Consider the following 25,562-nt stretch of genomic DNA (forward strand, 5'->3'; position numbering starts at 1 on the left):
GTATTGGCCTGTTGTGAAATGTTCTGTTTTGTTGTGTTGTAGCTTGGAAAGCTTGAAAGCAAGTATCCAGCCCCAGCCTGTTTTTGCCATGACTGAAAGGGGGTGGGCTGGGAGACTGTCAACAAGGTGGGTTTTGTCATTGGTTGCTCACCATGGCTATTTACTTTATGAATTTCCCTAGGTTCCCACCCACTCATCAGAGTCTCTCAGCTGGCAGATCTGCCAGAGTGGTGAACTGGGTGGGATGTGACCAGAGTTGGCACCCAGCTGAGAAAGCACCTGCACCCACCCACTGAAAACAGCCTAGCTCCAACACCACAATTACGAATAACAAACAGCTGGGGGAAGAGGCACTGAGGAGGTGGCTATGATGTACTTTGAGCTGGGGCAGGAGCAAAGAGAAGCTAGAGTTAATGTCAGCCTGGAGGAACCCCAAGATAAACCCAGATGCATCTTTTTGTATTTATTCATTTTACACGTAGGTGTCTACTGTATGCTAGAGATAAATAAGTCTGAGCATCTGGGCTGGAGGAGGACTGGCTTTCCATAGTATGGATTCATTTAATCCATGATGAACCCACGAGGCTCAATATTATCCCCACTTTTCAAAGGAGAAACTAGAACATAAAGATAATAAACTGGATGTTTTTGAAGCACCACATTGGTGACACTGTGTTAAGTATTAGGAACAGAGTTTGCAACTTTGTGCAGAGTACTTTGTGAAGAGTACCTTTTTGGTGGGAGATGCTGAGACCCAGAGTCTTGTCAGAACATGTTATGTGGCCCAGTTGATGGGTAGAAGTGAAGACAAGTCAATGAGAACTTGGTTATCTTGGGAAGGCTGAGGCACAGTGAGGGTTTCTAGTTGCCACTTCAGAATGTAAGAGATACGGGCTTGCAAGAAAGTGGAAGCTTGGCTGTGTATGTATACACATACATACACATATTAAGGCTGTTTTGGATGTAAGAGGCTATAACTGCACCAAAACCATGAGGGTGTGTGTGTGTTTTCACTCACACTAGGGTAACATGGTTAGGTATGTGTAATGGTTACAATACTGGCATAAACACATGTCAGGGGTGCGTGCTAAAGTTGTTACTCAGCAACACACAAGAAATGATTCTCAGACTCTTCTTATGCCCATTTCTTTTGGAGAAGATGGGGTGATTTACCTCTGCCTTGAAGACACACCAGGAGGAGTGGGAGGCAAATTCCTCTAAAAAGCCATCTGCAAAAATTAATTTCTAAAAACGGCCATATAGGAAAAAGGATGGCACTAGGAATCTACAGGTACTAACAGTCAGTGTGTTGCTTAGGAAGAGGCAAAGTCTAGGTGGTTGTGCAAAGCGCTGATTTTAACCCAGAGCAGCCAAAACAGTCTGAAGGCCTACACCTGCTCCTGAGTCACCAGAGGACACCATAGACCATGCTTTTAAAACCTTAGAAATACCCAATCAATATGCAGGGAGTTCCTCATTTAAATTGCCAGAGGGCATCCTGCAGAGGAGAAAGGATTAGCCAAGCAAAGGCCTGGAGCAAGAGATTGAAGCTGAATAGGATGGAAGAGGGAATAAATGATAGCTTGGGAACTTTGAACTTGGGAACTGTAGGGACACAGCCAGGAAGGGGTGGGGAAAGATTAGGTAGAGACATGATTTCTGGAGATGAGATGGTCACAGGCAGGTTTTGAGTACTGAATGAAAGGCATTTCTGGTGGGACTACAGCACTTGCTAAGGCACAGAGGTTATAATACCTCTGCTTACCCCTTTTAAAAATGAAGAGACAAACTAATAAATATTAAGTCATTTTCCTACCATATGGTGGAAGCTGGTCTTGAACTCAACTATGTGACTCCAGATCCCATACAATTAATGGTTTAACAAACCATTGACTAAATAAGGAATGAGGAAATGATAGGCATGGTGATGCACACCAGGAATCTCCTTACTGGAGAGGCTGAGGCTAGCCTGGGCTACATTGCAAAGACCTGGCTTACAAAGTCTTTCAGGCAAGAGACCCCAAACCTATTTGTATATCTCCTGCCAAGTTGAATGGTCTATCATTGCTCACTCATTGTTCACTAAGATAATGATGTATCATTCTTTCCATATCCCTTACTACAACCCCACTCCACTTTGTTATGAATACACTCTGGCACTGGCTGTTCTACCTGCCACATTTACTGATCACAGTGAACATGACTCTGGGGATGATTTGAAGCTGGTGGATTCCCCTCACTTGCAAAATAGAAATTGTATTATCTGCCCATAGGATTTTTTGAGGGTGGGGTAAACCAGTGTATATACAAACAAGTAACTATGGGTTTATAATTTTGTTGTAGCCAACACCTTACAAGTTGTAGCCAAGATCCTACCACTGGATGTAGCCAAGATCCTGTTGCTATGAAGAGGTACCATGACCAAGGCAATTCTCATAAGAAAAAACATTTAATTAGGAGCTTGCTTACAGTTTCAATACTGAGTTCCTTATCATCATGGTGACCAGCACACAGGCTTTCAAAGGCTTAAACTAGCATAGAAATGAAATGGAGCCCAAATAATTGGAACGCAGGGCAGTCTGAACCAGAAAGCTGACCAAGGCCACTGTGACTTAGTTCCTGGAATTTGCTAACCACCTGCAACCTCTACCTTATAAGGCCCTAAGATAGCCAAATACCAAGAAGTTCCAGATGGGGTCTAGAGAAACAAAGAGATAGCTGCAACTCCCATTTGCTTAGGCAAGATTGATTAGCACACCTTGAGGCCTACTGACCTAAATAGTGAGTCCATCTAAAATGATAAAGAGTATGCTAGAGCCCATGACTCTGGTCATGTACTCAATGGTTAGAGGGTCAAGGCCCCTCCCTAAGCTTGTGGGTTTTGCCATTTAAAATACCCAAGCCCTGAAAATGATGCTTCTCTCTAGCCTATGTGCTGAGGGGGCCCATTTGTGCAAACATTTCCCATTCATTAAAGCCTCTTGCGTGTTGCGTCAACTGGACTGGTCATTGGAGTTATTGGGGGAACCAACCAAATGGGGAGACTCCTCATTCTGAGGGTCTTACAGCTTGATACTGAGAAGTAGTTGAAAGCTACATGCTGATCCACAGGGAACAGACAGAAAGAGAGACTCTTGTGTTAGGAACTAGCACCCAGCTGACCCCCGCCCCGATGATGGGTGGGACGCTCATGGCCTTGTCATAGCTACGGCAGCCTTACCTGGCGGCTCAAGCTTTACCTGGCTGCCTGAGGACTCAGTTACGCATGCACAAGCCCCCCTTTTAAAGCAAGCGTGCCAAGCGCGCCACTCTCTCTCTCTGGTTTCCCTTTTGCTCTCTCTTGCTCCCTCTCTTGCCCCCACTTGCTCTCTCTCTCTGCCCCCCCCCCGCTGTTTCTCTCTCCTGCTTTCGATTGGCCACCAGCTACCCCCTCTTCTCTCAATAAACTCCACGTGGGCTCTGAGTCTCGTGGGCTCTGAGTCTCATGTTTGTGTTTTATAGGCATTAGTTGCATCAAAAGAAAAACGCTCTGGGCTTGGCATGGGCTTTTGAACCCTCAAAGCCCATCTTTGGCAATACACTTCCTCCAACAAGGCCATACAATCCTAATCTTTTCAAATAGTGCCACTCCCTGGTGACAAAACATTCAAATATATAAATATATGAGCCTATAGAGGCTGATTGTTCTTATTCAGACCACCACAATTACCTTACTCTCTCCTATGAAAATATTGTTTGGCTTCCTCTCTGCAATGTTTTATATATATATTTATATATATAACTTTATTATTTTATTTTACATGTCAATCCCAGTTCCCTCTCCCTTCCTCTTACCCACTCTACCCCCTCACATGTACCCTGACCACCCTCCCCTCCCATCCTCCCACCCCCATTCCACATGTAGGGCAATGCCATCCAGGTGGGTTCATGTAAAATCTGTCAAGTCATTTGAAGTAGAGACTAGGACTTCTGTCTCTAGGTTAAGGGAGTGTCCCTCCATGGGGGATGTGTCCGCAAGGTCCTTTTGTGCACCAGGAATACATCCTGGTTCCACTGTCTGAGGTCCCTTAGACTGCTCAGACCTTCTAGCTGAGACCCATATTCAGGGGATCTGAGTCAGTCCCTTGCTGGATTCCCAGCCATCAGTCGAAGTGGGGGGCATTAGCTCCTCCTTGTTCAGGTCACCTGTCTCTATGTTCTACAACCAGGTCTTGTCCTCTCTCTGCATCTGGATTCTAGTTTGACTCAGTGTTTAGTTATGGGTGTTTGCTTCTGTTTCCAACAGTTACTAGATGAGGGCTCCATGATGGTGGATAAGTTGTTCTCACTATCAGGAAAGGGCATTTATGCAAAGTTCTTATATAAAGGAAGACAGCCATGGACACTGATGACAGTGGGTTTGGGCTAGGTCCAAAGCAGAGGAATGAAGACATATAGAATAAACATGTGCATGGGGTGGAGGCCATCAGAGCTAGCTAGAGCTGCAGGAAATGTTTTTGCATTGCATACCCAGGGTTTCTATGCTCATCTGGGAGCATGTGGAAGCATGTGATTTCTCTATATGTATATACTTATTAAGACTCTCTGGGTGTTTGTCAATGTGTTGCCTGTGTGTATAATGTGTACTTGATGTGCTCATGTGTGTTACCCTGGATTTGTGTGTCCAGATGTATACCTGGATGCCTGCTTCTATGATGTACATATGCCCTGTGTCTTTCCTTACTTTTCTATGTGTGTTATGCCCTGTTTCCTCAGGCTTTCACCATCAAGGGCAAGGATATGTACACTACCCACGGGTCCACCTCTGCCTGTCTGGTGATGTTTACACCACTCTATCACTCCCATGTCCTTTTTTTTTTTTGCGAGATACTGTGGATGCAGGAAACAGGTCTTGCCAGGAACATTGCAGTAAGGAAATTTCTTTTACTGTGCCCTCTGAGTGTGCCTCTACCTCCCATTCTCACCCCCCAAATGCCTTCATCAGTGAAAATCAACACTGGAAACTGATTATCTAGAGAGGGTAAAGGTGTATGAGAGCAAGTGAGCCTAAGGATCCGAAAGGGGCAGCAAAACGGGGTGGGGTCATGGGGCGAGAGCTTCCTTGCTACGGTCCCGACCCTTCGGACAAGAACCCCACCCCCACTCCCCCAATTGCGCATCCCGTATCCGAGGGGGAGGGGAAGATGATGCGGCGTGGCGCGTGCGCACTGTAGGATTCAGCACCGCGGACAGAGCCTTCGCCCCCGCTGCCGCGCGCGCCACCACCTCCCCAGCACCCAGGGCAGGCTGACGTCACTCGCCAGCCCTCCCCAAACTCCCCTTCCCCGCCGCCTTGGTCGCGTCCGTGCCGCCGTGGGTCCAGTCGGACCGCACCACGGGAGGCTCGAGATAGGGGGTTGCGGGTGCGACCATACACGTTGCGGCGGCTGAGCCTCAGTGCTGCCTCAGTCTGCGGCGGGCAGCAGAGGAGTCGCGTCGTGCCCGAGAGTGCTGCCGTGCTCCTGGGCCCCTCGCGCTGCGTCCCCGCGGCCCACGGACCCACAGCTCCTTGGACCCTCTGCCCCAAGCCGCCACCATGAACTACCTGCGGCGCCGCCTGTCTGACAGCAACTTCATGGCCAATCTGCCGAATGGGTACATGACAGATCTGCAGCGCCCACAGCCACCTCCGCCTCCACCCTCGGCCGCCAGCCCTGGGGCCACACCCGGCTCCGTGACCGCCACTGCTGAGAGGGCCTCCACGGCCGCGCCAGTTGCCTCTTCAGCAGCCCCTAGTCCCGGGTCCTCGGGGGGCGGTGGCTTCTTCTCATCACTGTCCAATGCGGTCAAACAGACCACAGCAGCTGCAGCTGCCACCTTCAGCGAGCAGGTGGGCGGCGGCTCTGGGGGTGCAGGCCGCGGGGGCGTCGCCGCCAGGGTGCTGCTGGTCATCGACGAGCCGCACACCGACTGGTAAGCTGCTGTTGCACCTCCTCGAGAGCCTGGGTCCCCAGATGTTTCTACAGTGAATGAGCAATTATAGAGTGCCACTTGTGTGCCTGGAATCTGACTCTTCTCCCAATTACTTCCTCTTAATGATTTATGCTCAACCCTTCCTTTAAGCTCTGCTTTTACCTCCCCCAAACTAAAATGGGTACAAGAAGCAATTATCTGTTGCCTATACCTCTTCCCTAATCCTCATTCCCGAAAGTCTTTGGCTTCAATATGTACAGAAAGCTTTCAAAGGCCAAATGTGACCTACCTCTGCCCAACTCTTGCCTGGAAGGCCTCCTCCCTACTGAGTCTTGTAAACATCTATTCAGTACCTGCAGTATACCTCACTGAAGAACCCTTCCCTTGGGGTCTTTGCCTTTAATGACTTCCCTGAGCATGTTTCATGCTCTGTTATCCTCACCCCTTGCCCTTAGGCCTTCTCTCTAATGAATCTTGTGAACACATATCCAGTTGATGATGTGTCCCACCCCAGAAAGCACCTTCAAAGGCCTTTCAAATCTGTTTGTAAACAGTAATTGAATAGTGCCTGTTGTGTATTGCACCCGATTCTCAACACAAGCTTTCCCTCTAAAGGATGCTATGAACCTTGACTGAATGCCTTCTACGCATTCCAAGTTTAGGTGCGTGCTCTGAAGGGTCATTATCTGAAGGATCTAAGAGGCACTAAATGCTTGACGTGTACCAACCATCCCTAAACCTACCCCAAACGATCGTTTTCCAAGTGTGAATTCTGGGAACATTTTCAAGCTTTCTGTGTGTGATTCACTGCTAGTCTCTCCTCAATGACCTTTTCCTATAATGAACCTAGATGACGTGTATCAAGTGCTTCCTATATCTCCTGTTCTCCAGACACTTTTCCAAATGCCTTTGGTGGATCCATTCAGTATTGATCGTTTCCCTAAAATGTGAGCCTTGTCTAAAGGTTCTTTCCATTAGTAGATTCAGCAAGCATCTGTTGAGTGTCAGCTGTATATCCCACTCCCAAGCATTTATCCAATGCCTTTTCCTTCGGGGGGCTTCCATCAGCATGTACTGAGCACCTTTGCATGACTCAGCCAAAGATCTTTCCACAAAGGTCTATGACAAGAGTTAATCCAGTACTCAAATATTTAACAATTGCTATGGGTACCATTTGGGTCACTTTTGCAAAAGGCTTTTCTTTTAGTTCCTCCTTAGAGCATTTATGGAGCACCTGCTCTTTACCTTTTCCACAAAAATCTTCCTTGCATAAAAGAACTGTGCTTGCCTAGTTCAAGTTTCTTCACCTCCTTCCCCTTTCCATGGGGCTTTTCCTCCAAGAACTGGTGCATATTTATCAAATAATTCTGGATTCATCCCTAGCCTTTCTCACCAAAGGTCATTTGTGAATAGTCAGTGACCACTGATTTCTTGTTCTCTTTGAGCTCCAGTCTGATGACCTTCCTCCAAAGACCTTTCCTCCCGTGGCTCCGGTGAGCATTTAGGGTATCTTCTGTGTGCTTATGCCTCCTCTTCAGCTACCTTTACTAGTAGTGGATGCAGTCGGCACCAATTTAGTACCTGTTGTGTATGGGGAGTACATTTCCTTTCATTAACCCCTTGGAAAACCTGTCTCAACCACAAAACCTGTCCTCCAAGCTTTCCTCCAATTAACCCAGAACCTGCTATATAAGAATTACCCCTTTCCCATTAGCTTTAATGCCCCCTAGAATTTTCACTCCCCAACCTTAAGCCCATACACCAAGACTAGTATTGTATTTAAGCCAGTCTACACTTACTAAGAATCAATTTTATGAGTTATCCCCAGTCTCCTGCTTCCAGGTTTCTGGAAGTTCCTGCCACTTCCTTAAGAAGTCACACCCCAGAAATTTGTTTCAGTCAAAATTATTGAGTACCATCTGTTTACTAGTTTAATCACCTCTCCCTCATAGGCCCTTGACACACCATCCTTTCTATTTAAGCCCTTTAATCCATTCTACAGATATTTATTGTATACTTTCTATGTAATAGAATGGAGGATGCATTTGTTAACCACTTCTCTATACTAGGAAGAACCCTCCCTCAGCTCCCCTTTCTTCTCATCCCACCCACTACCTGAATTTCCTAGAATTTTCCTACTTATTCCTGTAAGCATTAAATGTGCACAATTTGTATACTTTTTAACAACATCTCGAAATCCAATTTCCCCCATTATTCTAAGGAGATCCTGTCCCCCACACACTATGTAGGTACCTCTCCAGCAGTTCTTCCCCCTCACCCATCAATCCAAAAAAGCACTTATTCTCTTGCTGTGTTCTGTCCAGGTAACCACATTCTCATTGATGCAGCAGGCTGTTTGACTTTTCCTCCAGCAACCCTTAAAATGTGTATTGAGCACAGTTCATGATTCTTTCACTATTAACTGTTCCCCAGGGCACTGTCATTTTGGCTCCATTTGCTTCATTGAACTAAGCAAACGTTAATGAGCCCTGTATTACATATTGGTAGATGTTCCTAATCTGCTCCAACCCTACAGATGGATTATTTAACTGCTGTTTCCCCCTGTTTGTCAAATAAATGTTGGTGCCCATTCCCCTTTCTGTAACTTGCAATCGAATGCCTTCTAATTTTTCTTCTAATCTCCAGCAAACATTTATTGAGTACTTACTGAAATCAGCAAAAGACTCTCCCTCAGCATCTCAGAAGCCCCCATTTATTCCAACAGCTTCTTCAGTCTCTTTCCTCTAGACAAATTGGAAAATATTCATTTAGTGTCTTCTAGGTATATAGTGACATTGATAGGAGAGAGCCTAAGTATATGAGGCTCAATGTGGGAACAGAGAAATTGCAGACTTTCAGAACCTATAAAGCTTTGAGGATTTCAAGTTGGAATAAAAGAGGAATTTTAAAATTTTGTGATAAATGCATGCCTGTGTATGGCCTAAAGCCATCTCTGCAATCTTCACTACCCTTCTTTTTCCCTAAGCCTCCATGCTTTGAAGTTGCATCCTCTAAGTTGAGAGGATTTAATTTTTTTTAAGTGTTCTGAGGCATGGTCTCCCTATGTAGCCTAGGCTGGCCTTGACTCTTGACCTGTGATTTTGCTGCATCCTCCTTATAAGAGCTAGGATTCACAGGCATGTGCCACTACACTCTGCCCCATCTCTACTTTTTAGAAATAATTTTGCCCAGTGTTTTTCAATCTGTAAGTCACCTATTGCCCATGACCAGCATTCTACTTTCTTTACAAAACAAAATAATGAAAATAGAGAACAGAGTATATTTTACATAGTAAGCAATTATGTAATAAGACTGTTATTCCAATAATATATACAATATGTATACTATATATTATATATGATATAGACTACATATTGCTTGTGCTACATAATGACTTTATACTGTATAATGCATCTATTAAGTATAGGATTTCCTTCACAAAATGAAATAAAATAGAACAGGAAATACAAAACTGCTTTGCATATAGTAATTACCAAAAATTTTTTTGAGAGTGAGCCTTGCTATGTGACCTAGGCTGGCTTCAAACTCATGATCCTGTCATCCATCTCCCAAGTGATAGATTACTATGACAAACTGAAACTCTAATTCCAATTATATATGTATACTTATGTATATTCTAGTATACATCCTAGAGACATGTATAGTGTATATTTTATGTACTATATGTTATATAAGGCATATCTGAATCCCGTTTGTCATAAAAACATGTGGCTCTTACATAGTGTGTATGTGTGTGTGTGTGTACAGCATGAGTTATTATGTAAATAAGTATATAGTGGGTTATGTAAACTGTGTTTCTTATTGTGGCTTCTTTTCTTAGATAGACTTCCCTGGAGACAGACCCTTCACCTTCAGCTAGCACCTCTGTTGGTCTCAGTGGCTTACTTGGTGGGTGATCCATTCCTTCATCTTTGAAGGATCCCTGAGCCAGTGTCCCCACACCTGACTCGGACTCTGGCTTCATCCTTGTCTATATACCATGAAAGCTGAACAAGGAGTTCCAGCAGATGTCAAAGTTGATGGTCTGGGTGCCAAATCTGCTCCTTACTGTCCCCAATGTGTACCAGCAACTCTACCGCCTCCTTCCTAGCAATCAATGTTACATTCTTCTGCTAGTGACTTCTCTTTACTTATCAAAAGAAACCTGAAGTGTCCAGGTGTTGATATTAGCTTAGAGTTTAATGGGATTCTTGCTATGTCCCCTGGTAGCAGTGTCCCCCCCTTGGAGAACCAGGACCTCTAACCTTGCAGAACCCTGAGGGAACAGGAAGCACAGATTCTAAAAGTGGATCACTGGGATTGATGGTAAGCTGAGCTATTCCCATTGTGACCTCTGACTTCCCAGACTCATGTGCTCTACCTATTAGAAGAACAGCATATACAATGGTCATGGACTGAGGGTTTGCACTGCCTTTAGGAAAGTAATGCCCATTCTTGCATGGTATCATCTCTAAAATGAGGTTATACCTATGGCTTCATTCTTACAGGCCAGCAGCATCTGGGTGGTGTGTTATGGAACCACTTTTGCACCTCTTTACCTTCCTTTACTTTGTTATGACATGTGTACTTTTGTTTGCTGAAATGTTATATGAGACCCCATGCTGCTGGAAATCAGGTATCATTTAAAACCTTGGACAGTGGTACTTGCTAGTCTTGGTCTGAAAATGAAAAGGCAAACCATATATGAAAACTACTAGTCAAAGTGGATCACTGTTCTTTCCAACATAGAAGCCCAATGCAGTCAGCTTGTCTCAAGTGGCTGGCTAGTCTTGAGGTATGGTGTCATATCAAAGATTCAGTGGTTGATCTCTCTTGCTGGAAGACTGGAAGATATATATATATATGTATGTATGTTTGTATGTATGTATATGTGTATATATATAATCTCTGCTGCTTTTGCCATTTCATTCGTGCACCCATCTGCTAGCACTGGGATGGTTTGTTAAAGGCTGGCTGACATCATCTGGCTGACTCATCCTATCTACTTGGTTGCCTAGTACCACTTCCATGAAGGATGAAGCCTAGTGGGTGTTATCACACAGTACAGATATCTTCACTCCTCCCTTTTTGCCCACTCCCATATGTTCACATACAGTTCTCTACCTTAGATCTCCTTGTCGAGATCTTCCAGTCATTTTTCTTCTTGGCCTCTGAGCAACCAGACAAGCTACTCAACATTGCCCCCCCTCAAAAAAATCTGATTTTATTACTTTGTGGGTGTGGCCTCACTCAACTCATAATGAGCTGTTTTGGGTGCACAGCCACTTGGTGTCCTGTTGTCAAGCATTCTGTCTCTATCAGAGAGAAATGCTGCAGTGGAATCTGTTTCTCAGACAGCATATAATTTAGCCAGGCATGTTGGGTGGCCCTTTCCTGCAATCTGAGATCAGGAGGCTAAAGTAAAAGGATCAGTACTTTGATGTCATCCTGGGCTACATAGCAAGTCCCAAAACAGATGGTGCTAAAAAGTAAAACCCTATCTCAAATACATCAACCACAAAGGTATCTAAACCACTACCGCAGATGGCATGGCCAAGCTCCAGAACCCTGAGAGTCTCATACTTAGGCTTCTCATAGGCTCCACACTGAATCCATCTCCACTACTGACACCCCTGGTATCAGAGGACTTACCAGGTCAAATGGCTTAGATGGCAAAACTGTTTGTACCATATCCTTGATCTGCCAAAGAGTCCTTTTATGTCCTTATCCCTACTCAGAGCTGACAACTTTACATGTCACCTGAAACATAGGTCCAGATGTAGAACATGGTGCTTCCACAACTTTAAAGAAGCCTGCCTGCTGTCTTTTTTCATAGCAGAGGCCATGAAATGCAAAGGTTTGCTATATTCTGTGGAAGTGTTATCCTGGCATGCTTTTTGTTCACTGGGTTCCCTAAAAATATTACTAATATGATAGGTACCTGGGTCTTTAAATGATTTCTCTCCTGCCCTCTCAAGCTCATGAGAGACATGATCTTACTATGTAACCCAGAACAACCTGTAACTTACTAGGTAGCCTAGGCTGACCTCAAATTCGTGATCCTCCTGCTTTAGGCCTCTGAGTGCTGTGCTACCATTCCCACCTCAGATCATATGTGTCTTATCAAATAAATATGTTAGCCATTTCTTATTCATCTTGCATAATCAGTATGCAACTGATATAGTGGCCCAGTGTGATATTCTGTGGGATGTCCAGATGGTCCAGATTCCATCGGACTATATTATAATGTAGGTTGAAAGAAAGAAAATAGCCCTATGGAACAACCATCGACAAATATGCCAGAGCCACATGAACTGTTTCTGGTCCTCTTTTATAATCAGAATTGAAGAATTACATTTGCCAAATTGATAGCTGCCAGCCATGCTTGATGCTGTATTAATCTATAATAATGAGGACATGTCCAGCATGGTAGTTGCATATGGGTTTGGAGCAGTCTACAAGAATTCTTTGGAACTGTTCAGTCTCCTCAGAGACACAACTGATTAATTCAGTGAAGAAATGATGAGACCAGTGCCCTTGCATCCTCTAGGGATGTTTCTGAATGGCCCCATTTTCTACCATCTCCTCCAGAATATATGTAGCATTGCTTTCAATTTACTGTTGTTTTGTTCTGTTTTTTTTTTCCAGTGCTGGGGTTGAAACCCAGGACAATATGCATATTAGGCAAGGGTTCTGCCACTGAGTTATACCCCCAGTCCTGACACTTTGGTAAGGGTATGAAGGTGACATATCAAAGGCTTCTATTTGCATTTCTCTGCAATAGCTGTTATCTCCCTGGGGTCAGCCATGGAAATGAACCTTAGGGTGTCTCTGGGTTCAGGGGATTCACTATGAGCAGCATCTAGTTATTGGTCAGTTTTCCAGGGTAGTAATTGGGAATAGATCCTGAGCAAGGTAGGCATTGACTAAGATACCTGCTTCATTCAAGGCCTTTTGTATTGTCCTCATTAGAAGGAAGGTTTCTTTTTTTTTTTTTTTTTTTTTTTTTTTTTTTGATATAATCTGTTGGCTAGGTACTAGTTTCTTATCGGTTACCTCTGTCTTAATTATTAACCCATTTCTATGTATTTCCACATGGTCTTACCAGGGAGAGGCGGCTGGCGGTTCTTCCTTCTCCAGACTCTCCATCTTGACTCCTCCTTACCACTTCCTCTTTCCTCCTTGTCTCCTAGTCCCTCCTATCTCCTTTCCTATTGGCCAACAGTGCTTTATTCATTAACCAGTATGAGAAACATATATACATAATGGCATCTCCCATTACAAGAGTTATTTAAGACGATTTGAGTGAGCTGCAAGGAAGGGGCCAAGGACAGACAGTAATATGGCAGAATCACCACAGTGGTACATGTGGAAAGGCGGGTCTTATGCAGAGAGGCAGATGTAATAAACAGGGTTTGAAAACGCCTTCCTTCAGTCTGTTGGATTACATGTGGGAGCAGTCAGCCAGGGGAAATCCCTGGAAGACATGCAGTCTGGAGATTCTGTGTTCATCCACCAACTGGCAAGCTGCCGTGTAGTAAGAAAAAGGCGGGTAGAACTGGGAGATAGTGGAGATAGTTCAGTATGGAACTTAGGTGCAGCTGGAGACCTGAGCTCAGATCTGTTGTACCAGAAAAGCCCAGCAGAGTAGCTCAGTCCTAGTGCTGGCAAGAGAGGGAGGCAGGATAATCACTGAGGCCTGCCAGCCATACAGTCTTGTAAGGCCCGTATTCAGTGAGAAATTGTGTACCAAAAAGTGAGGTGGAAAGAGGTAACACATGACATGGATCTCTGGCCTTCACAAAAATTCACATGTACCCCCCCAAAAAAAAAACAAGTTCACAAATACATCAATACATAGAAAGGATGCTGACAAACTGACAAAATGGGAAAATCATCTTACCTGTAGAACACAATAAAAAAAAATCAACAATGATTTGTACATATACTAATTTAAAGTAAACTTTACTGAACACCAAGAACAGTTTCCAGTATTTTCACCATCTCCTTTAGTATTGAAAAACAAACAAAAATGTAATCAGTTTAGTTTTTAGCCAAGAAACCAACAAAATGTAAAGCTGACAGTCAGTGCTTCATAAAGTGGGTGGTGTTTTGGTGTGGTTTTGTTTGTTTCCCACAGGGGTTTGTGAAACAGGATCTCATGTAGCTTACAACAGCCTCAAACTTGCTATGTAGCTGAAGATGGCATTCAACTCTGATCCTCTAGAAGGAAGGTTTCTATGTAATAAAAGTGAGTAGACTGCTTTAGCTGTTATAGTGGATTCAAGTGGCTCAGGATGTTTACCTGCTTTTATCTGTAGATGGAAGTTTCTGTCCCTCCTGGTCCTGTGGCCATTCAGTCCCAAATAAACACACAGAGACTTACATTAATTATAAACTGTTTGGTCAATGGCTCAGGCTTCTTATTGGCTAGCTCTCTCTTAATTGTTAACCCATTTCTATTAATCTATGTATCTCCACATGGTCTTAAGTTACCGGAGAATACCCAGCATCCAATCTTCCTGGTAGCCACTTGGCATCTATCTGACTCCTGTCTCTATCCCTATTTGGATTTCCCACCTGGCTAAATCCTGCCTGTCCATTGGCTGAAACAGCTTTATTTATCAACCAATAAGAGAAACATATATTCATAGCATACAGAAGGGCATCCTTTTCCCAAACCTCGTGTCCTATCCACTATACTTAAATCCTGAGCCTGATCCTCCCTTCTGTCTGCTCTCTGGCAGCAGATCAAGTTTTCTTTAAAAAGGGGCATCCTCTGCCTTTCACATTTTGCCTTGAATTGGCAGTTATTCACTGTCAGTGTATTGTATCTGTCTGCAGTTAACCATTGTCATTTAACAAGCAGTTACCCCAATCTGGTTACCATTTCCCTCACATCTGTCAAGTGTCAAGGATATTTTACCAGCTGCTTCACTTTCCTCCACCAGATTCCGGTTGCAGTCCATCATCAGGAAAAGTCACTGCTGCTCCCAAACACCAGGGGCCAGTTGTGTCACTCTTCACTACTCAAGAAAAAAAAATACCATATTCCATCTTTTGCCACTGACCTCCAGTGTCATAGGGCCTGCCCAATAATATGGCATCTCCTTGCAGCACAAACTGGTCCTGCTACAGAGGAATTTATGTGACTGCAGTATATTATAAGCTGTCTGTACTACATCTTCTGCCACTAAGGATGCTCACTTCCAACTGAGTGCTGAATGACCCAGCTACAGAATCATGTTAAGGGTCTTCTTCTGTAGTTTGACTCCTACCTATGGCCCAGTGTTACACGTTGGCTTCATAGAACAACAGACTGGAGAGGCAGAGAGTTTTCATGCAGAAGGCCTACGGCTATGCCTTTTATATCAACACTGTAAAAAGTATATAGAGTTGAGCAAAGAAGAGTCTAGGCCATCATCAAGTCAGAGGCCTCAGCTGTTCCTAGGGGGTGCTCTGGAGCTGAGATGCCCCTTTAGAGTCAGCAAAGCTACCCTTCTGACTTAAAGAGTTATCATGGGTGTGATGAAACACCATGACTAAAAGCAAGTTGGGAAGGAAGGGGTTTATTTGGCTTACACTTCCATATTGTAGTCCATCATTGAAAGAAGTCAGAATAGAAATTCAAAGAGGGCAGGTTATGGAAGAGTGCTGCTTACTGGCTTGCTCCCTGTAGCTGTTTGGCCTTCTTCCCTTATTTCTTTCTATTTTTTTTTTTTTAACTTTTCAGAGTTCTTGTTAATAGCCAATTGCAGAAGTCTAGTTCAGTTCAACTCCTTCACTGCCACACAAGGAGTTCAAGCTTCTCTGCCTTCTCCTTGTTTGTGATGAATAGAATGTAAAAGTATCTGCTACAGTGAACCTTGAACTTGACACTGTCCTCTTCCTTTGTTTTTCGTTTGTTTTTGAGACAGACTTTCTCTGTGTAACAGCCCTGGCTGTCCTGAAACTCACTTTGTAGGCCAGGCTGCCTCAAACTCACAGAGATCCTCCTGCCTTTACCACCACCACCACCCCTGTCCCCTCCCCCACCCAGTTCTGCGATTAAAGGCACAAGCCACCACTGCCAGGCCTCCTTGTTCTTCTTGATCTTGATGGAATTTTCATCCTTCTGCTGGGCTGTGAGCAGAAATTTCTGGATTTCCTCAATTTTCTGAGGCTTGGTGACAGGCACTCGGCACTGTTGGCCATGCTCAACAAACATAGCAAAAGCAAAGAGTGCACAAAAACTAGCCTGCTTTCTCATAGAACCCAGGAACACTAGCCCAGGGGTAGTGAACTGGGCCCTCCTACGCCAATCACTAATTAAGAAGATGACCTACAGGTTTGCCTGCAGCCCAATCATAAGGAGACATTTCCTCAATTGAAGTTTCCTCCTCTCTGATGACTTTAGCTTGGTCAAGTTGACATTAAAATTAGCCAGCACACCTTCATATCCACTTTAAGACCAGAAATAGGTCAGGAGCTAAGTTCAAGAAATTAACTGTTTCTGGACTTGGTGGCTCATACCTCTAATCCAAGCACTCAGGAGGCAGAGGCAGGCAGATATCTGTGAGTTCAAGACCAGCCTGATATACACAAGTTCCAGGACAGCCAGGGTTACAAGTGAGACCTTGTCTCAAAGAAGGGAAGGAAAAAAGAAAGGAAGGAAGGAAGGAAAATTAGGTGTCACCTTGGCGAAGGCAGTTGCCTGTAGCAGAAGAGAATTCTCAGTGGAAACAAAGTCATGAACTTTCAAAAGGACCAAGACTTGTTGGCTCCAAAGAAGACCCTTAGCAGAACACTATAGTAGCTAGTACACTTATTGTAAAAAACAAACTGAGACAAACAAACAGACAGACAGACAGACAGACAGATACACACCACACGGGGGGGGGGAGACACAGAGAGAGAGAGGGAAGGATGGAGGGAGGGAAATAGAGACACAGATGTGGTGGACAGAAAGATCAAAAGAGACAGTACACACACAAAAGGGGAAAGGAAACAGCTGTTCTTGAGTATTTCACACCAGTGAAGCCAATAGGAGCCATTTGTGCAGTGTATTTATGACAAGAGTTGCTGAGTATGTACAAGCTAGTGACCAGTGTAACTAAAAGAGTCTCTTTGTCTCATCCCCCTTCCATGAAAATCCTGACTGGAGCTTCTGTGAAGAAGCCTATTTGGCCTGGGCAGTGGTGACATATGTCTTTAATCCCAGCAGAGGTAGGTGAATCTCTGTGAGTTCGAGGCCAGCGTCATCTACAAAGTGAGTTCCAGGACAGCCAGGGCTACACAAAGAAATCTTGTCTCCAAAAAAACAACCAAAAAATAATAACAAAAAAAAAAAAAAGGAGAGAGGAAAGAGAGAAAGAAAGAAAAAGAAAAAAAAAAAAAAAAACCTGTCTGGTAGGAATCCTGAGCCTGGGAGAGGAAGCTGCTGGAAGCTGAGCTTAGCTGGGGTGGGGATAGAGACAATCACAAAGAAATTTGTGATGTGCCTACTACTGCTGCTCCTGCTCTTCTTCTTGTGGCTTTCCCTCATCCTCGGGTGCATTCCTCCCTTCCCCATCATTGCTGGCTACAGCTTCTTTATAACCAACTGCAGCCTGCACTGTCAACTGGCTGCTCCTGTTCAAATGCAAGTGTTCACCCATAGCTGTTGAGTCCCCCATAGCAGATGATACCCATGGTCAAGGTGTGCTTCATAGTGAAGGAGAGAGAAGAGGGACAAGTTGAGCTCCTGAAGACACAAGTACCAAGATTCATACAGGCACATATCATGTATTTATCCTCTCTGAGGTTTGTGGTCATTTACAGACCTCCATGCAATTCAAAGTCTATTATAAGTGACACAGCACCATTCATTTCCCAAAGCTTTTACTGAAATATTTAGAATAGCAATGTCATAAGATACCATATTTGGGGACATGCCTGCTCTCTATAATTTAAGAACACAGCTCATAATGTCCTTTACATACTTCCACAGAGATTACAACAGGCTTTATTATTCACTGAGTATTGTCAATTAAAATTTACAAACTATTACCATTTTAAAGTATTATGTGATTTCTGTACCAGCATTGAAAGGGAAAACACTTCAAGGACCAGCGGAGATATGGTCTTCATGCCTGAGATCTGAGCACTGATAGGTTTACCCTCCTGTATTTCTTTCCAGGGCCAAATACTTCAAAGGGAAGAAGATCCATGGAGAAACTGACATTAAAGTAGAGCAAGTAAGTTGAGCAGATGGGCTTGGAACTCCATTTTCTGGGCTTCACTTACCTGATGTGGGCAAATTACTGATTTTTTTTTTTTTTTGTCTTTTCCAGGCTGAATTCTCTGATCTCAATCTTGTGGCTCATGCCAATGGTGGATTCTCTGTAGATATGGAAGTTCTTCGGAATGGGGTCAAAGTTGTGAGGTGAGCATGAAAGAGGCACACTAGTGTTATGGTAAAAGTATAAAGGACTCCCTTATAACTGGGGAAGAGTTTTGCTTCAGTGAGCAAAATCTTTGGTGCAGCATGTGATGGGGGGTGGTTCCTAAATGGCCATGGGGGGGGCGCCTAATAGCCAGCAGGCTACAAGGAAACTTTTCAATTGTTCATTCAATAAATATTTGTTAATCATCTACTTCATGCTAGGTGCAGTCCTCAGCACTTGACAATGACCAATATTTATTTAGCACCTGCTGTATGCCAAGAGCTCTTCTACATGCTGAGTGACCTAGTAGTAAACAAAATACTCCCGCAAAAATATAAAACCTGACTGCCCTTAACTTGTTTCATGAACAGATAATTAGAAAATGTAAAATCACAAAGCAAAGCCCAGAACAGTAAAGCAGATGTGGGGCTTGTTGGATGATAATGGGGATTGCAGTTTGGATAGGGTGGACAGGTAGCACAAGAAACAGTTAAGAATGTCCTGAAGAAGGGGAAGGAGAGATTCCTGTAGGTATGCTGGGGGAAATATTGCAGGCAAAGGGAAGAGCTCACATATCCCCTGGGGCTACGGTCTATTCTGAGCAGCATACTTGGAAGACAACTGGGAATCTGAGACCCTGTGACCAGGGATATGCCAGAGCTCAGTGGGTAGAGCTGCAAGCTGAACTTCAGCAGATAGGAAAGTCGGAGAAGGAATCAATCACCAGATGGGGAAAGGGTGGGAACAATAATCCAGGCAGAAGGACCAGCTTGTGCATATGGGCAGAGGGAAGAAAACATTTTGCAATTTCCAGAAGCTATAAATACTTAGAAACTCAAAAGAGTAGTGGGAAACTTTCTGGCTAGTGAGGGTGCCCCCCTCAACACCTATCCTTGTCCCTAACCCAGGTCTCTGAAGCCAGACTTTGTGCTGATCCGCCAGCATGCCTTCAGCATGGCTCGCAATGGAGACTACCGCAGTTTGGTCATTGGGCTGCAGTATGCTGGGATCCCCAGTGTTAACTCTTTGCATTCTGTCTACAACTTCTGTGACAAACCCTGGGTGGTAAGTGACAAGAAGAGTTCTACTGGAGATGGAATTGCTCATAGATACATGTGGGAATCTGGAACCACTCTCTTTTGGGAAGTAAGCATATTTGAAAGCTTAATATGTGAGTTAGTTTTATAGCACTGTAACAAATACTTAAGGTAATTAACTCACAATAAGAAATGGTTTATTTTAGCTCAGTTTTCAAAGTTTCAATTCATGATATATTGACCCTCTTGCTTTGGGCTTGAGGCAAGACAGGGTATCATGATGGAAGTGCACAGTGGAACAAAGCAAAGCTCCCTCTCTTGTGGCACAGAACTAAAAAGTAAAGAAAGAAAGAGGAGGAAGCCAGGGAGCTATACTTCCTTTTGAGAGTACCCCCTAACAACAACCTAAAACATCTTATGTCATGTAAGGAGTAAGGTTTTTCCGCCCGCCACAGGTCTTGTCCTGCCGCCGCACCAGCCCCAAATAACACACAGAGACTCTGTATTTGATATAATGCTGTTGGCCAGTTACTTGTTTCTTATCAGCTAGCTCTGTCTTAATTATTAAACCATTTCTATGTATTTCCACATGGTCTTACCAGGGAGAGGTGGCTGGCGGTTCTGCTTTCTCCAGACTCTCCATCTTGACTCCTCCTTACTCCTTCCTCTTTCCTCCTTGTCTCCTAGTCCCTCCTATCTAGCTTTCCTATTGGCCAACAGTGCTTTATTCATTAACCAATATGAGAAACATATTTACAGAATGACATCTCCCATCATCTCCTCCTTTCTGTCTAAAATAAAAAGAAGGGTTTTAACCTTAACATAGCAAAATATATCACACAACAGTTATCAAATAAGAATCACAGTTAACAATATTTAGTCCATTAACATTTAGCAAGATTTAAGAAAATATTTCATCATCTATCCTATCTTTGTGAGTCCTAAGTCCTATATGTAACTTATCTTTAAGCCTAACTAAGGAAACTATAACCATAACTCTCTGTCTTCAACTCCATCAAAGCCCACAGAAGGATAATATATAAACTCTAGAAATGACAGAGACATCGTGCCTGCTCAGTCACCTGAAGTTCTTCTGTAATGTTCCATCTTCAGCCTAATGGCCACAGTGTGTCTGGCAGACTCTTCAGCAAAGCAGAAAACTTTAAACTGTCTTCTTGTATTGGCAGTTTGTCAGTCACTTTCCTTTGTGTCCTTCAGACTGTCTGGCAGACTCTTCCATGAAGCAGGAACTCTGTAGCAATATCCATCTTGAATCAGCAGTCACTTTTCTGTGGGTCCTGCATGTCCAGTTTATACAGCATAAAGTCAAACACTCCAGACAAGAGCAGTATCTTGTCCAAATGGCTAGTCTTGCCATATTGAAAGCAAACTGCATAACGTGTTTCTTCAATGTCCATCTTTCTTTCTGACACAGGTAGTGTTGCCAGGAGCATGTATGTCTCATGGTCAAGAAAAACCCTAAACCATTTTAAATGCCATATTCTGTAGGTCTTTGAAAGGTTTGAAGACTGCCTATCCATCTGAAATACATCTCTGTGTATCTTGAAAACCTAACTAACTTAACTATTAGTTTTGACTATTATCTATCTATAATTTGTACTAAATTATACGTTACATTTCTTTTTCTCGGAGTTCAAATTTAATAAGACACTAAAAAAAGAACAGGTTGATTTCTGAAACAGGTGTTCAGTCTACCCACAACACAGCACAGGCCATTCCCAATAATGGAAGAAAGGCTAACTGCCCCAGCACTGTAGGAAAGGCATGTTTTGGATCACACATTTTGTTTTGTGTTTAAGCATGAACAGAGTATAAGAGTTTTCTGGTGCAGCCTGGCAGAAAAATGGCCCCAAGTGCTCACTTCTGCTTAGAGAAATATTCTTTGCTCTTTTGGACATCAGGCTTGATGGTATCACTACCAGGTTTCCAGCCAGCTGGGCACACTTCACCATGTTTGTCAGTAAACTGGAAGGCCTGGACTAGTCTCAGAATCTCATCCACAGATCAGCCAACAGGAAGATCATTTATAGTGATCTGTCGAAGGATACCTTTATCATCGATAATAAAAAGGCCCCTGAAAGAGATACCTTCATCAGCCTTTAAGACACCATAATCCTGAGCAATGGTGTGCTTTGGATCTGATACCAAGGGAATGTTCCTGGGTCCCAATCCTCCTTGATTCTTGGGTGTATTAATCCATGCCAGATGACAGAAGTGAGAATCCACAGAAGCTCCAATCACCTGGCAGTTCAGTTTCTTAAATTCTGAAAGCAATGATCTCAGTGGGTCACACAAAAGTAAAATTAAGGGGGTAAAAGAAGAAAACAACATTTTCCTCTGTATTCACTTAGGGTGATATCTTTGAATTGTCCATCTGGCATAACAGCTGTGGCTTTGAAGTTGGGGGCAGGATACCCAACTTTTGCATTTCCCGAAGACAACTTGCTAACAGCAGGGCCGAGTCACAGCTCTCCGACAGAGGAACAACCTAAGCGAGTGAGGAAGACGACGCCCCTATACGTTACATTTCTAACTGAGCTATATAAACACAATACCTAAACGAGGAGAAATATACATATCACAAAATTGACCTTAAATTGTATCAATAAATGAAAATCCATTCCAAAACAAAATATTCATATCTATACCATAATCCCCTTTATATCTTTAAAAAGATTGGTTGTGGTCATTAACCATTTATAACCAACCCCATTTAAATGAAAACAAACATAAACACTATTTGGGAATTTGGGCATCATTCTTTCCAAACTGCTTTCTGCTGACAGGGGGCGCTGTCATGGGGATCCTAAGAAGATGCAGAAATCCTGGCTGTAGTCTACAAGGCTGCCTTGTTCAAGCTGTTTTGAATGTTGGATCACCAGGAACTCTGTTTCAGGGGGTCTGGCTTGCTCAAACCACATTGGTCGGGAAGGAATCCACAGTTTTTCATTTTCTGTGGAAACAAAAATAGAAATCCTTTTCCCCAGTAACTTGTCCTTAGACTTAAATTTTGGAATCAAAGCATTTTTAAGATATATACATTGAATTAATCCAATAGCATTTTCTTTAACAGTTGTTGTTTCCTCAGCAGTCAAACAATACAAAGACAATATAATACCATACAGTATCCAGATTTTTTCCATTTGTGGCTTTTTTATTATTCTGTTTCTTTTCTATTTTTTGAGACAGGGTTTGTCTGTGTAACTCTTATCTGTCCTGGAATTTACTCTGCATACCAGGTTAACTCTGAAATCACAAGATCTGCTTGCCTCTGTCTCTCAAGTGCTGGGATTAAAGGCATGTGCCACCACACCCACTTCCTCTCTGTCTTTTTTTTTTTTAACTTTATTTTATTTTTATTTTTTTATGCATATAGAGTATTTTTTATTTAATTTTATATAACAAAGTCCAATTAAATGAAAACAAACATTTATACACAATATTTGGGAATTTGGGCGTCGTTCTTTCCAAACTACTTCCTGCTGGTAAGGGGCGCTGTCTTGGGGGATTCGAAGAAGATTCAGATATCCTAGCTGTAGTCTGTAGGGCTGTTTTGTCCAGCTGTTGGGAATGTAGGATCAGCTTGTACTCTGTTTCAGGCGGTCTGGTGTGATCAAACCACATTAGTCTGGAAGGAATCCACATCTTTTCATTTTCTGTGGAAACAAAAATAGAAATACTTTTCCCCAGTAACTTGTTCTTCAACTTAAATTTTGGAGTCAAAGCGTTTTTTTTTTTTTTTTTTTTTTTTGTTTTTTTATTATTTTACATGTTGATCCCAGTTCCCTCTCCCTCCCTCCCTCCCCCCAAGCCTTCCCTCCCTCCTTCCCTCTCTTTTGCCCTCTCTACCCTCTCCCATGCACTCTAAACACCCTCCCCTCCCAACCCCCCACCACAATACAATATGTAGGGGAATGCCATTCAGTTGGGGTCATGTAGATCTGACAGGTCCTGTGAAGTAGGGACTAGGGCTTCTCTCCTATCTCTAGAATAAGGCAGTTATCCCTCCATGGGGGATATGTTTGCAAAGTCCTTTTGTGCACCAGGGATACATCCTGGCTCCACTGTCTGAGGTCTCTTAGACTGCTCAGACCTTCTGGCTGAAACCCATATTCAGGGGGGTCCGAGTCAGACCCCTGTTGGCTTCCCAGCTATCAGTCTAGTGGCCCTTAGCTCCTCCTTGTTCAGGTAAGCTGTCTCTATGTACTTCTACCGCATGGTCTTGTCCTCTCCATCTGCTTCTGGGTTCTAGTTTGACTCAGTGTTTATGTATGGGTGTTTGCTCCTGTTTTCAACAGGCATTAGTTGAGGACTCCATGGAGAAGTTAGTTGTTGATCTCACTCTCCGGGGGAAGGGCATTTATGATAGCCTTTCCACGGAAGCTGAGATTGTTAGTTGGGAGCAGTCTTGTAGTTCCCTCGACCTTTCTTTGTGTTCAACTTTATCTTCAAACCAATATTGGCTCCCTCTTTTATGTTCTCTCTCTCTGTCTCTGTCTCTCTCTCTCTTTCCTATTTTCCATTCCTAACCAGGCTCAATCCTCCTGGTCGCATATGCCTTCCTCTCCTCCCTCTCATTTTCTCCTACTTCTCTTTCCATTAGCTGTCCTCCCCCACTATACCTGAGGTCTGGGGGACTTGTCCCTTCCCAGTTCTGTGTCCTCTCTGTCTTTTAAAAACCATTTTCCCCCATGTCTACGTATATTTTAAAACACACTGTAAACCTTTAGAGGTTTTTCTTAATATGAATCTGTCTTTATTGTAAATGTTTATCTTTTTCTGGCCACGAGTCTTTTATCTGGTAAACAACAACATTGCTAAAATGAAAGTCATAGCTGTGTCAGCCATGGTTTATCAAAGATGGTGGCGGCTATTTTACCACCAGCAGTGAGAGCTGTGGTCACCGCCTTGGTCTACATGGCAGCAAGCAGCATGTTGCTGGCTTGGAGATGTGGTCACTGCCATTGCCAGCTCTGATACACACCAATAAATTGTTAGCAGAGTTTCTTAAAAGCCATGCAGTTTTTTGCTGCTTATGCTGAGTCAGGAATCCTCCTTTAAAGGAGCCACGCAAATATCTGCTTGTTTTTCACAAGGCAGAGTCCAACCGAGAAAAATGCTGCTACCAAGAAACCTTGCTTGTCTCTGTTCTTTTGTTTCTAAAACCCCTTTTTAAGCTTTTGTTAAATTTTAAGTGGAAGTTCTTATTAGCCACGTGGGCACCATATGTAGGGAGTAAAGTTTTTCCGCCCGCCACCGGTCTTGTCCTGCCGCCGCACCAGCCCCAAATAACACACAGAGACTCTGTATTTGATATAATGCTGTTGGCCAGTTACTTGTTTCTTATCAGCTAGCTCTGTCTTAATTATTAATCCATTTCTATGTATTTCCACATGGTCTTACCAGGGAGAGGTGGCTGGCGGTTCTGCTTTCTCCAGACTCTCCATCTTGACTCCTCCTTACTCCTTCCTCTTTCCTCCTTGTCTCCTAGTCCCTCCTATCTAGCTTTCCTATTGGCCAACAGTGCTTTATTCATTAACCAATATGAGAAACATATTTACAGAATGACATCTCCCATCAATGTCACACCTCTTAAAATTTCCACACACACCCCACATCAGTACCACTCTGGAGAACAAAGCTTTAACACATGAGTCTTGAGGACATTCCAGGTCCAAACTAGTACTTGGGGTCCCAGTTTAGAAACTCCTCTGAGGTAAGAAACGCACTGATATATGTCTCCTGGTTCTCCTAGTTTGCCCAGATGGTTCGACTACACAAGAAGCTTGGAACAGAGGAATTCCCTCTGATTGATCAGACTTTCTACCCCAATCACAAAGAGATGGTAAGCCTGGGAGAAAGACTGGGAAAAAGTCAGAACAACTGCAGTATTACCAATTGCTGTATTGGTAGTATATCTGAGTGCTACAGGTGGGAACTGTAGAGTAATGGTTCTCAAGCTGTAGATCATGACCCCTTTGGAAGTAGCATACCAGAAATTTATATTACAGTTCATAACAGTAGCAAAATTATAATTATGAACTAACAACAAAATAATTGTATGGTTGGGGATCACCACAACATGACGAACTATATTAAAGGTTCACAGCTTTAGGAAGGTTGAAACCCACTAGTATAGAAGAATGGA

At 43.4% G+C, this 25,562-nt stretch overlaps 1 protein-coding gene and 1 pseudogene across 1 annotated transcript in view; one reads left to right on the forward strand and one right to left on the reverse strand.

Moving 5' to 3' along the window:
* Positions 1 to 5,437: 5,437 nt before the first annotated feature.
* The window catches only part of Syn1 (synapsin I), a 50,889-nt gene continuing 30,764 nt past the window's right edge, over positions 5,438 to 25,562 (forward strand). Inside the window, exons 1-5 of the mRNA XM_051179521.1 lie at positions 5,438 to 5,952; positions 18,110 to 18,167; positions 18,264 to 18,355; positions 19,265 to 19,421; positions 25,170 to 25,259. Of these exons, the coding sequence (XP_051035478.1) occupies positions 5,576 to 5,952; positions 18,110 to 18,167; positions 18,264 to 18,355; positions 19,265 to 19,421; positions 25,170 to 25,259 (774 nt within the window). The 5' untranslated portion in view covers positions 5,438 to 5,575. The remainder of the gene's footprint in view (positions 5,953 to 18,109; positions 18,168 to 18,263; positions 18,356 to 19,264; positions 19,422 to 25,169; positions 25,260 to 25,562) is intronic.
* On the reverse strand, positions 21,164 to 21,897 carry LOC127218484 (peroxiredoxin-1-like; annotated as a pseudogene).

This window comes from Phodopus roborovskii, unplaced genomic scaffold, assembly GCF_943737965.1.
Source record: "Phodopus roborovskii unplaced genomic scaffold, PHOROB, whole genome shotgun sequence".
Classification (NCBI taxonomy): Eukaryota; Metazoa; Chordata; class Mammalia; order Rodentia; family Cricetidae; genus Phodopus; species Phodopus roborovskii.